General features: G+C 45.9%; 1 protein-coding gene across 11 annotated transcripts in view; it reads right to left on the reverse strand.

The window, feature by feature from the left end:
- The window catches only part of PPIP5K1 (diphosphoinositol pentakisphosphate kinase 1), a 51,972-nt gene that overhangs the window by 15,791 nt on the left and 23,056 nt on the right, over nucleotides 1-13,125 (reverse strand). For 6 of the 11 annotated variants that reach the window (XM_030931261.1, XM_030931260.1, XM_030931258.1 and 3 more), the window contains 3 exons: nucleotides 10,135-10,260; nucleotides 9,374-9,436; nucleotides 4,091-4,228 (listed from right to left, as the gene is read on the reverse strand). In XM_030931261.1, coding sequence (XP_030787121.1) covers nucleotides 4,091-4,228; nucleotides 9,374-9,436; nucleotides 10,135-10,260 — 327 coding nt within the window. The remainder of the gene's footprint in view (nucleotides 1-4,090; nucleotides 4,229-9,373; nucleotides 9,437-10,134; nucleotides 10,261-13,125) is intronic. The other 5 variants (XM_030931263.1, XM_030931259.1, XM_030931268.1 and 2 more) reach the window with 2 other exon arrangements.

A 13,125-nucleotide genomic window follows, 5' to 3' on the forward strand; every position in this document is an offset into this window, starting at 1 on the left:
CACTGCAGCCTTCCAAATAGCTAGGACCCCAGGTGCATGCCACCACACCTGGCTAATTTTTTTTTTTTTTTTTTTTTGAGGTGGAGTCTCACTCTGTCCCGCCCGGGCTGGAGTGCAGTGGCCGGATCTCAGCTCACTGCAAGCTCCGCCTCCCAGATTTACGCCATTCTCCTGCCTCAGCCTCCCGAGTAGCTGTGACTACAGGCGCCTGCCACCTCGCCCGGCTAGTTTTTTTGTATTTTTAGTAGAGACGAGGTTTCACCGTGTTAGCCAGGATGGTCTGGATCTCCTGACCTCGTGATCCGCCCGTCTCGGCCTCCCAAAGGGCTGGGATTACAGGCTTGAGCCACCGTGCCCGGCCCTTTTTTTTTTTTTGGTAGAGATGGGGTTCTGCCATGTTGCCCAGACTGATCTTGAACTCTTGAACTCAAGTGATCTGCCAGCCTCAGCCTCCCAAAGTGCTGGGATTACAGGTGTGAGCCACCAAGACTGGTTGAATTTTTGTTTAATTTTTATTTTTTTAGAGATGGAGTCTCGCTGTGTCACCCAGGCTGGAGTGTAGTGGCACGATCTTGGCTCACTGCAACTTCCACCTCCCCAGTTCTAGCAATTCTCCTGCCTCAGCCTCCTGAGTAGCTGGGATTACAGATGTGCACCACCACACCCAGCTAACTTTTTTTTATTTTTAGTAGAGACGGATTTCACCATATTGGCCAGGCTGGTCTCGAACTCCTGAGCTCGGGCAATCCAACCGCCTTGGCCTCTCAAAGTGCTAGGATTGCAGGCGTTAGCCACCGCGCCTGGCCTTAAAATTTTGACTGTAAGTAATATTGCATTTTCTATAAAAACATTTAAGAATTGCAAATTAGAAAATAAACCAATTCAACTTTAAATAAATAAATAGAGTGTCCTGTGGACACTTTAAAAAGTGCATTGTGGGCTGGGCGTGGTGGCTCATGCCTGTAATCCCAGCACTTTGGGAGGCCGAGGCAGGCAGATCACAAGGTCAAGAGATTAAGACCATCCTGGCCAACATGGTGAAACCCCGTCTCTCCTAAAAAATACAAAAATTGACTGGGTATGGTGGCACGCACCTGTAGTCCCAACTATTCGGGAGGCTGAGGCAGGAGAACTGCCTGAAGCTGGGAAGTGAAGGTTGCAGTAAGCCAAGATTGTGCCACTGCACTCCAGTCTGGCAACAGAGCGAAACTCCATCTCAAAAAAAAAGAAAAAAAGAAAAAAAAAAGTGCATTCTGGCCAGGTGTAGTGGCTCACACCTGTAACCCTAGCACCTTTGGGAGGCCGAGGTGGGTGGATCACCTGAGGTCAGGAGTTCGAGACCAGCCTGGCCAACATGGCGAAATCCCATCTCTACTAAAAATACAAAACTTAGTCGGACATGGTGGCACTCCAGCCTGGGTGACAGAGCGAAACTCCATCTCAAAAAAAAAAAAAAAAAAAAAAAAAGTGCATTCTGAGACCAGGCACAGGTTGTTCATTTGCCTTACAATGTTTTTAAGGAATGCTCTTTGCACAGCCACTTTTCTGCCCTGAGTTAGAGTTAGACAAAACAAAGGTAGGCACTTTGTGTCAATCCTTCAAGTAGCCCACCAACAAATTAGAACAGACAAAATTCTTTGAGAATAAGGTCTTCTCTGCTCCCTCTGGAACCCGGAACCAGGGTCCTACATTGAGAACATGGGCTGCCATCTTCAAGAGTACAACCAAGCCAGGGAGGCGGGGTGGGGCAAGAGTGAGTAAAAATGCTGCAAAGCTTTTCTGCCATTTTTAGGTTGCCTCTTCCTGGATTCAGCATTCTCCTGGTTACTGCAAATCTTTTACTATTCTCCAGAGTTCTCAAAATGTTGGTTCTGACAGTTTCTTCTTACTTTTTGGTGTTTCTGTGGATGAACAAGCCCTTAGAGTTACCTACCACATGATTTAATTTTTACATTTAGATTTCTGATCCATATGGAGTTTATCCTAGTATACAGTGGGGGTTCAATTTTAATTGTTGTCAAATGGCTATTCAATTACCCCCAGTCTATTTACTAAAAAGTCTTTCTGGATGGGTGTGGTGGCTCACACCAGTAATCCCAGCACTTTGGGAGGCTGAGGCAGGTGGATCACCTGAGGTCAGGAGTTCAAGACCAGCCTGGGCAACATGGCAAAACCCCATCTCTACTAAAAATACAAAAATTAGCCAGGCATGGTGGCTAGTGCCTGTAATACCAGCTATTCAGGAGGCTGAGGCAGGGAGAACTGCTTGAACCCGAGAGACAGAGGTTGCAGTGAACTGAGGTCCTGCCACTGCACTCCAGCTTGGGTGACAGAGTGAGACTCTGTCTCAAAAAAAGTCTTTCTGTCATACCTGTAATACCAGTGCTTTGAGAGGCCAAGGCAAGAGGATTGTTTGAGCCCAGGAGTTTCCGACTGCAGTGAGCTATGATCACAAAAATCAAAACTAAAATGACGTTTTATAGAATGATTTAAAATGTGGTAGGGCTAGTATTTGCTTGCTCTTCTTTTCAGGGTTTTCTTCACTTCTCACTCTCTCTCTCTCTCTCTTTTTTCTGTGGTAGAACCTTGCTCTGTCCACCCAGGATGGAGCACAGTGGTGTGATCATAGCTCACTGCAGCCTTGAACTCCTGGGTTCAAGTGATCCTCCCGCTTCAACATCCCAAGTAGATAAGAGTACAGGCACACACCACCATGCATAGCTTTTTTTTTCCCCCCCAAAGAGATGGGGATCTCACTATGTTACAGAGGCTAGTCCCTTTTTCTTTCTTTTTTTTTGAGATGGAGTCTCGCTCTGTCACCCAGGCTGGAGTGCAGTGGCGCAATCTCGGCTCACTGCAAGCTCCACCTCCCAGGTTCATGCCATTCTCCTGGCTCAGCCTCCCAAGTAGCTGGGACTACAGGCACTCACCACCACGCCCGGCTAATTTTTTGTATTTTTAGTAGAGACAGGGTTTCAGCATGTTAGCCAGGATGGTCTCGATCTCCTGACCTCGTGATCTGCTCATCTCGGCCTCCCAAAGTTCTGGGATTACAGGTGTGAGCCACTGCACCTGGCCTGCACAGGCTAGTCTTGAACTCCTGGCCTCAGCAATCCTCCTACCTCAGCCTCAAGAGTTGCTGGGATTACAAACGTGAGCCACTGCACCCAACTCACTCTTCACTGTTCTTATTTTTCAATGAAAACTTCAGAAGTGATTTGATTTTAGAAAAACCATATTTTTATTGGGATTATGCTGAATTAATTACCTTAGGAAGGAGTGATATTTCTATGATGTTTAGTTGGCCTATGCAATTATCCTTTTTTTTTTTTTTTTTTTTTTGAGATGGAATCTCGCTCTGTCACCCAGGCTGGAGCGCAGTGGCATGATCTTGGCTCACAGCAACCTCCGCCTCCCGGGCTCAAGTAATTCTCCTGCCTTAGATTCCCAAGTAGCTAGGACTACAGGCACATACCACCATGCTCGGCTAATGTTTGTATTTTTTTGTTTGCTTTTTTTCGTTTGTTTGTTTGTTTTTTGAGATGGAGTCTCACTCTGTTGCCAGGCTGGAGTGTAGTGGCATGATCTCGGCTCACTCCAACCTCTGCCTCCCAGGTTCAAGCGATTCTCCTGCCTCAGCCTCCTAGGTAGCTGGGACTACAGGTGCACACCACCATGCCCATCTAATTTTGGTATTTTTAGTAGAGACAGGGTTTCACCACGTTGGCCAGGATGGTCTCCATCTCTTGACCTTGTGATCCGCCCACCTAGCCCTGCCAAAGTGCTGGGATTACAGGCGTGAGCCAATGCGCCCAGCCGTATTTTTTTTTTTCAGTAGCGACAGGGTTTCACCATGTTGGCCAGGCTTGTCTCAAACTCCTAACCTCAGGTGATCCACCTGCCTTGGCCTCCCAAAGTGCTGGGATAACAGACACAAACCACCGCGCCCAGCCACCAATTATACATTTTTAAGGGTACTTTTGTGTCTTTGTGGATTGCCTAACTAGCTTTTTAATTTACTACTTTCTTATATTCTAGGAAGCATGGGCATGGGGGCAGACAGAAGAGTAAAAAATAAAAGTATCCATACCTGCAGATGCCTGTGCCTGGGCATCAGTGTGGCGCTGGCAGACTCTACTCAAGAATTCACTCACTTGTCGTAGGGAAAGGGCATTATGCAGTGTTTCCAGAGGGTAGATGGTAGGCACCATGGAACACCCTTCAAATCCTGTTTGAAAAGAGATGGGCAAAGTCAATGTTATTCCTGCCAGATATACCCCAACTGGACAAGGAAGCATGGAGAGTCCCTGAGAACCATCAGGAGAGTCCGTGGCTTTTGGAGTGTGGGGTATCCAAGACTCTTAGGAGAGGGAACTCTTTAGAGCCCCTAGGGGAGTCTCTTTTTCTCACTTTCAGATTTCCTAAAATATCTACCTGCTAAGGCCTCCAGGTGAATCAAATCACCTCTCATGCTACCTATGGAGAGCTTGCAATGTCCCATGGAAAAATAAACAGAATCCCAGTAGGGTAAGCACCAACATTGTTCTCACACTTTCTGGGGGAATAAAACAAGGATCCAGAGGTAAGGGGTGAAACTGCAGATCTAACATGAGATAGGGAGGTCAGGGAACTGGGAAGAAACAGCAGATTTTGGGTATCATGAATAAGAGAACCAGATTAAGGAGAAGGACATGGAATCTGAGAAGGGGTTCATGCAAATTTAGGATGTCGGTAGAAAGGCTAGAGTACTTGGATGCAAACTGGAGGGCATGCAATACACATGAAGCTCAGCCCAGGAAAACCACATGCATGAACAGGATGGGGATAGAAGTTCTTTCTTGACAGTTTCCATCACATCAAAGCTTCACCCTTCTGATCTACTGGAAAACCCCAGACTTGCTAGGATCTTTGTACTTCACCAGAAAAATGAGGCAAATGCCCTAGAAAAAAGAAAAAGCACTGATTTTCTGCTCGAAACCCAAGAATTCCAATGTAGGTCTATCAGTCTGGGTGGGGTCAAGGGTAAACATAAATATGTAACCCTAATACTAGGGACTGGTGATGGAAAAAATGTCCCCATTGGAGGATCAAGAAAAACACATCCCAACCACTTTCTCAGTCCCCAATCTTTCCTATGCCTCCTCAACATCTCCTTAAAGGGACTAAGGATATGCGGGACAACAATGTCGATGCAAGACAGCTTCCTGTTTACCAGTGACTAAAGCCCATAACTCAAAAGGGTTATAACCTGACCATCTTCTAAGCTCTGTCCTTTGTTTGCCCCAAGGATACAATTGAGGCTTCTGTGCCTCAATTTCCCCCATGATCTAATGGCAGGAGGGCAGGAAAGTTACTGCTTCTAGCTCTTCAGAGTGGCTAGAAAAACATTTGGATTTGAAGATGGTGGCAGTAGAGTGTTAGAGTGATAAGAACAGATTCCAAGGCAAGAGATTACTCCTGTATTGAACAGAACTGGGGGATGAGTAACATTAGGGGGCGGTGAGAAAGGAGAATAGGAAGGGATGAGCAGCCAATGCTACAGCTACCAGGCAGTCCGGCCCCAATCCCATCCAAGCCACTAAAATGCAAGTTACATAATCTCAAGGCAAACAGGAGAAAGAAATAGGTGGGCTCTCCTGCCAGAAGTGCAATAAGCAAAGCAGTCAGTCCCAGCCAGGGTAGTGGCAGCAGCCAGCTTGGTGGCAGGGGGTACCGTAGAGGCACTCGGGATCATCCTGGCCTGAGCGCAGCCAGTTCCGGAAGAGGCGCAGGTGGTAGGAGCACTGGTGCAGGTGATGCGCCAGCGTGGCATCCAAGGAGACTGGCCGGCCCCCTGTACAGTCAGAGGAAAAACTGCGCAGCAACCGGACCACAGGGTGCTGGTCATCCAGCAGCTCTGGAGGGGGTGAGGGGACCACGGCAGGAAGCACAAAGATAGAGAAAGAGAAGAGGGAGAGACAATGAGGGGGGCACTGACTAGCACAAGCATTACTGGGAGGTGGGGACACTCAGATCCAAGGTGAGCTAAGAGAGAAGCAGAGATGGTCAGAGCCACTGGGCATCTCTTGCAGGGAAGAAGAGTGGTGTCATCACACAACGAGTCTGAAAGAAGGGATAAGTGAGACCTCATCATACAGCAATGTCCTCCCCTTCCTCCTTGAGCATAATTGAGTCGGTGCTTGTAGACAGCAGTCACATCATTGTGAACAGGGGTGAGCTGGCAGTTTTGTGGCTGGGAGTCTTGACTACAGCTTCAGGATCCCTCATCATTGGATGAACCCTACTTAGGGCCTGCATTCTCAGGTGAATGGATTTATGAAGTAGGCATAAAAATGAAAAGTTCAAAGGCACTCCGAGAAGAGTCTCAAGGATGGTATTGGTATCAAGACAGTCAAGCTAAAAAGGCTCTTTTTTAGGGCAGGCCTTCTGGACCACACTCTAAGATAGCCAAAGACAGGGATGGTATTAGGCAGCTGGCACAGGAGACTGACAGGAAACCAGATGTAGAACTCCTTTAAAACGGTATATGTGGAAAATGGAATCAATATGTGAAAATACCAATATTGACTAACCATCCTTGACCTTACTGTTGTTTAAACAATCACTTAAAAAAAAAAAAAAGTACACATAAAACTCAGGACTTAGAGATACTGTATCCATTATGAAGCTGAAAGTTAGATAAAATTTTATTTTCTTCCCACTGCTGGTGAGTCTAACTGCACGTTTTTCAGCTGGTGAGTGGAAAAGCTTTGATTCTGAACCTCTCATTTTAGCTACTTGGCAAACTTTGTGGATGCATGTAATTGAGCTACAAAAGGTTGAAGGCAGTCAAAGGCATGTGGAGAGGAGTGTAAGAGGAACAACAGGGAAAGATCTTAGAGAAAAGGTATGGGATCTTAAGACATGATGTGAGGATGGACAAGAACTTGAATACGGGATGTTGGTATAGAGAAGGTAGAATCAAGGCAGCTGAGGATGATTGCTCAAAACTCCCAGACCAGAACTGGCTCCACAAGGTGATCCCATGAGACTGTGGTCTTCAGAGACCTTAGCTTGGATGTCAGGACAGATTTCAGCTCTACCTAGGCTAATCTTGTGAGCACTAACTGTATGTACCAATGGTCACATAGTTACATGGGTCCCTAGAAGATAATGGACTTGACAAATCCAGTGGTCACATGCTGACATTCTGGATGAGCCTGAGCCACAGTCTTTCCCACTTTATTAATTTACTTTGGTGAGTTCAGTGTGCAGTTTAGTAACAGGCTATACTTGTGTGCTGGATATAGTTCCAGGATATAACAGCAGCTTATCAGGAACAGAGGCAGGGATAGGCTGAGGGCTGCTCTCCCATCAAAGTGTGAAGACATACTGCCTTGCCTCTTTTCCAAAGCCAGGTCCAGTATGTCTAGCTGCTGTTTCAAAGCCAGATATCATGGCAAGGAGATGGTGATGACAGAGCTGCTGTGACTTATCTGCAACTACAGACAAAACATCCACTTTGTAATTGCTGGTCAGTCAAGCAAGATCTTGGCCATGAAGGAGAGCCTTCATATTTCTTGAGGGTCAAATTGAATCTAGATAATCTTCCTCAGCAAGTGACATACAGCTCCAAATTTCTGCTGTTGTCAACAGGTAGAACCCAGATTCTGGCTTCTTAAGCATATTAGCCTCCAAGCTCCAGCACAAGAAAAACAAAGGAGGCCACAAGACCCCTGAGGAAGTGTGCAGGGTATTGGGGATCTTAAATTTGTTTTCCTGCACAATACCTGCATTATCCAGCTCTTTTTTCCTCACCTCCTTCTGGCAGAATTAAATCTTCTTCAATGGGTGAGGCTGCTAAACAGGGCTTTGGGGAACTGGAGGTACATAGGTCTGAGGGTCTGCTTTATGGACTTGGGTCTTTTCTTATGGCACCTAAGAACTAGGAGATATGTGATTTAGCTCTGATTTGAGTAGCCCACGTTCCTCGTACTATACTGTGGACCCTAAGTCCAAGTCCCAGGCTGTGCATCAGGTTCTATTCTGGAGATGGCTGTGGCACATGAAGGACAAAAGAGCTTGAAGCTAAATGAGCGGGCACACTCATGAGGCTCTGAATGGGAATTCCTGCCACAGGCACAATTGGGAGCCTGGGGGCAGGGATAAACTGAGCCAGCATAGGCTAGTCAACCTAGGGAGAGATTTCAGCAGTGCCTTGTGAAGATGTACAACCTGACTGGGCTAAAATCTAGCAGCTGTCACTTGCTAGGCAATAGGAGATTAGCATATAGAGGTTTTCTAGTCTAATTTTACTTCCCTCACAGAGTCTTAGCTCTTGAATAGAAGAAAACCATACCTAAAAAACTAGATTTACCTTGAAGACAAAATATAATACAGAGAGAAAAATAAGGATACCAAGGATAAAACTTACAAAGAGAGTGAGCCTCGGTTCTCCTGCTATACCCTACAAAGAGACCATACCCCTCAATTTATGGTTTACAGAGATCTCCAAGCTCTCCCACCGCAGTGTGGGCAGACCCGGTTCTTCAATGTTCTTAAAATATTATTCATTCCTAAGCTCCCCCAGAATCCCCAGCAGACATCTCATAGGTAGGCTGGTGCCACATGGAAACTACACTTAAAAACTCAAGGTATGGTCCTTTTTCTTTTACCTACTACCTCCTACTCTTTTCTTTTTATTTTTTATCCCAAAGCAACCTGGGCTCTTGTTTTCTAGGCCCAGGCACTAGGTTAGTAGTAACATAAAGCAAATGTCAGGAGCACAAGAGCCACACAACATACACATAATGGCAGGAGAAAGAAATATGGAGATGGGAAACTATATACTCAAGACTAACACCCATATAAGTAGGCTTAGGAGCTGGGAACTGCAGCATTGCTCCAAAAGAGGAACAAACTAGTTATCCACATCTACCCCAACAAAAGAGTTGGAGAAAAAACAGAAAGATCAAAGTTATATAAGCCGAGGAATTGGGGGTATGGGAGAAGAGAAGAAATGGAATCAATCTAGGAAACACTATTCCCATCCTAAGAAGGGTAACCATCATATCTGTACACAGCCTGGCAGTCATGTGATAGGAAAGGGAGAGGTTTTGATGGTGTTTTGGTGGTGATGCTGACAAAAGTGATGACGGTGATTATGGAAGTAAGACCCTGAGTTGCCACAGGGATGGGGCAGCCAGGCTGCAACCAAGACTAAGGCTGTCACAAGGAAACCATCCCAGGAGGGACACTTAGTGAGTGGCTCATTCAGAGACAGCAGGGTGTCAACACAGTGGAAGGAGAGGCAAAGTCAGTGTCAAAACTCAGAGTCAAGTGTCTAGAGGTGACATGGTGAGGAGGAATGACATTGAGTCAGAAGCAAACGTACCGTTAGTCGGATGCTTTGCAAACGACACAGAAAATCGTTTTACGGCCGGGACAAACAAGAGCTCTGGGGAGAAAAGACATCATGGGGATTATACCCACCCTTGTCCCCACCCTCTGTTCTGGAGTTTGCCCGCAAGATAGTCTGTTCTTTAAAGTTAGTTATCTGTCCTGCTCCCCTCCCCATCCCTTGGATTTCTAACTAACACATGTCAATCTCTTCCTTTGGTAAATCTCTCAGGAATCTATGTGTCATCTCTACCACAATACACCCCTACAAACAACCCTAATTTTACCACTGTGTCCTCTTTCTGGTCATTTGGAAATAAAATCGTCACAGAAATATTCATCCCTTCCCCCAGTCTCTTTCCATATTATCTTTTCTGCCTTAGCTGAGCAACATTCCCTTCCCTAAACCCAATTTGCTGGATTTTATTTGAGGTTTCACTATATTCCTCCCAACCATGCATCATCCTCCTTGGTCCTTACCCCTACAGGCCAGAATCCAGGAAAGAGTACAAACTGATGCAGCAGGACTGTATGTGGGAGATTATGAAGGGATAAGCATAAATAATAGTATTTTTATGGCAAGAGGGAAAGCAAATGGAGGAGTGGAAGGGGTCCTGGTGCCTTCTCCTATCTATTACTGATGAAGAAAACTTGTTATAAGGCCAATGTCATCTTAAGCATGAATAGTTCTTGAGCTATGTCCTTGCTGAGAGACAAGTGAAAAAAGGAGTTATCCCCCAAAACCCACCCACATACCATCTCGGTGCTTCAGACTGGCAGGTGGTAGCTTTTTGCCATGGCTGCGGGCGTAGTCCTGAAGATTCGGGGCGCTGGAGGAGCCACCCAGCACTGTGGTGCTGAACAGCCCTGTGCACTGTGAGCCTGCAAGGCCGGGAGTGTGTTAGTAGCCACGTAAAGCCACAACTATCACACAGAACTATACACAACTTCACATAACATCAAGACACACACAGCCATTCAGAGCCACCACCATGTGGCCATTCCACATAACCACAAATGGCTTTACACTTCTGCATAGTCACAGTGGGCAAGCAAAAGGGGGATTCTTCTGAAGAGTTACATGGCAGAGACAAGAGGCCACTACAAATGCAGGGTTAGTCATATTAGGGGATTCAACGCTACTGAAAGGGATAGACTGTGCTCTCCAGGTGGCTCTCAGAAATGCTCAAATTATAGGTACGTCCCTCTAGATTCCCCCTAGATTTAATTGGGCACCCCTTACCCTGGATATATAGCTTAAGAAACTCAGAAATCTAGTCCTTGTAGGTTTGAAAGGAAAAGCCTTCGACTGAAGCTAGAAGACTGATTCTGAACACTCAGCTGGCACCCTTCTGATCCTTCCTAAGCTTTTCATTCAACATCCCCTCCCTTCAGGCCTTTTTACCTTTCCCAAGAATGAAAGTATGAGGCTCACAATTTTTTTTTTTTTTTTTTAAGACAGGATCTAACTCTGTTGCCCAGGCTGGAGTGCAGTGGCACAATCATAGCTCACTGCAGCCTTGGTCTCCCAGGCTCAAGTGATCCTCCCACCTTAGCTTCCCAAGTAGATGGGATCGCAAGCATACACCATCATGCCTGGACAATTTTTTTGTTTTCAGTAGAAACGAGGTCTCACTATGTTGCCCAGTTGGTCTCCCGAGCTCAAGTGACCCTCCCACCTTGGCCTCCCATAATGCTGGGATTGTAGGTGTGAGCCACAGCCCCCTGTCTCATTGAATTTTTTAAGCTAGAAGGGACTCAGAGACCATCCAGTTCAACTTTCTTATTTTAGAGATGAGGAAACCGAGATCCAAAAGGGACCTCCTTTGCTCAAGGTCACCTAGTTTTTTAGAAGTTAAGCTGGACTAGAATCCAGGTCTCCTGACTCTGAGGACCAATTGTATTGTTAGAAAATAAATAACTATTTTTTGGGAACCAGCACAGTTTCTGAAGTCAAGATGGACACAAATTGAAGGGCATGTGAAGAATCAATTGATTGCATGTAAAGCATGCCTATTATGTGATGAGCACCCTACTAAGAAGGAATACAGGAAACAACATAAAGACATGTTTTTTTCTGCTCTCAAAAATGTATTATCTTGTAAGCCTATGCTGCAAGCCAGTTGCCCACACATATAAATTCAAAGAAAGCAAAGAGAACTCCATTGCCAATAAGAGGATTAAATAAAATTTGAATATTCTCTCAAGTATGGAATAAGTCAGACCAGTCACTGTCCCCAACATTTGATCTAGAGGAGGGTTAGGACTCCACGGTCCCTTCTCCTACTATAGCCTATAAGGACAGAGTTGTCAAGAAGAAACAAGACTGACACCCAAGTTCTCAGGATTTGCCTCCCTATTTCCAAATCCATCTTAGCCAAGACCCTGGATTTGGCTTGTGACTTAACATTCATAGGGTTTCCCTATGGATGGAGTGGAAAGGAGTTCAATTCCCTTGAGGCCACCAAGAAGGGACCATGGTTTCAGGGGTCCCAGGATTTCGGGGTCACCAGAGCAATCAGGAAGTTCGAATGGCTGATGATTCCAACCCAGGAATTCAGGACCTCTCCTCTATACAGCAACTTCCTCCACCTTTCACGTTCAAACAGGCTCTGGAATGAGATTCCAGAGAGTAATAACAGTTGCTAAATATGACTGCTTTTCTTCAGCGAAGCTAAAACTAGCTGGCTCTATCCCAGACCACCCCAAGCTTTGTCCTACATACACTTCCTCCACTGAATACTTTTCTGGTGCAGTCGTGCCAACTCTGTTCTGCCCAGTCCTCAGATCATCTCAGAGGGTGGTCTCTACCTTACCACCACCATCTGCCAACCAGCTCCATGTCCACACTTCTGCCTTGTTCTTGTAAGCATACCCATGGCCCACTTAACTGGGCCAGACACACCTATCCTCTTTTCTAGTCTGTCTGGAACCTATTCCTTACTGGGACTTCTGGGAAGAGAGGCCCATGTCATAGATCTACACTACTGTTGTTTCGGTTTTTGTTTTGTTTTTCTTTTTCTTTTTGTATTTTTGAGATGGAGTGTCACTCTGTCACCCAGGCTGGAGTATAGTGGGCACAATCACAGCTCACTGCAACCTCCATCTTCTGGATTCAAGCAATTCTCATGTCTCAACCTCCCAGTAGCTGGGATTACAGGCATGTGTCACCATGCTCAGCTAATTTTTGTATTTTAAGTAGAGATGGGGTTTCACTATGTTGGCCAGGCTAGTCTCAGAACTCCTGACCTCAAGTGATCTGCTTTCCTCGGCCTCCCAAAGTGCTGGAATTATAGGCATAAGCCACTGCGCCTGGCCAGATCTACATACTTGTCATTTACTTCTCACGCCCCAAACTATCTTTCTCATTTCAGGAATCTAGAAGGCAACTTATTCTCATAAAATTAGCCTGGAAAGTTATCAAAACCTTTCTCCCTCTTGCTAGTCCAAAAGCTGACCATTTTGGGGCCAAGAAAATGGGTGCCAAGGACAAAAGCAACAGAAAAATTAGAGGCGCTAAATAGAATGATAGGACAAGACAGAAAGAGCAAGGGGACCAAGTCCAGGCCCCACACAATCATGTCTGACCTCCAGTTCTAGTTACTGGCTCACAAGGCACTGTGCTCAGAGATAGTTTCTCCCAAGGACCGAGCCCCCACCCAAAGAATACAATACCCTCTGAGGCTTGGTCCTTCCTGCCGTCTGTGCTCTCAAAAAAAGTTGAATGATGTTCTCTACCCCTTTCCA

Source organism: Rhinopithecus roxellana, chromosome 5 (assembly GCF_007565055.1).
Source record: "Rhinopithecus roxellana isolate Shanxi Qingling chromosome 5, ASM756505v1, whole genome shotgun sequence".
Classification (NCBI taxonomy): domain Eukaryota; kingdom Metazoa; phylum Chordata; class Mammalia; order Primates; family Cercopithecidae; genus Rhinopithecus; species Rhinopithecus roxellana.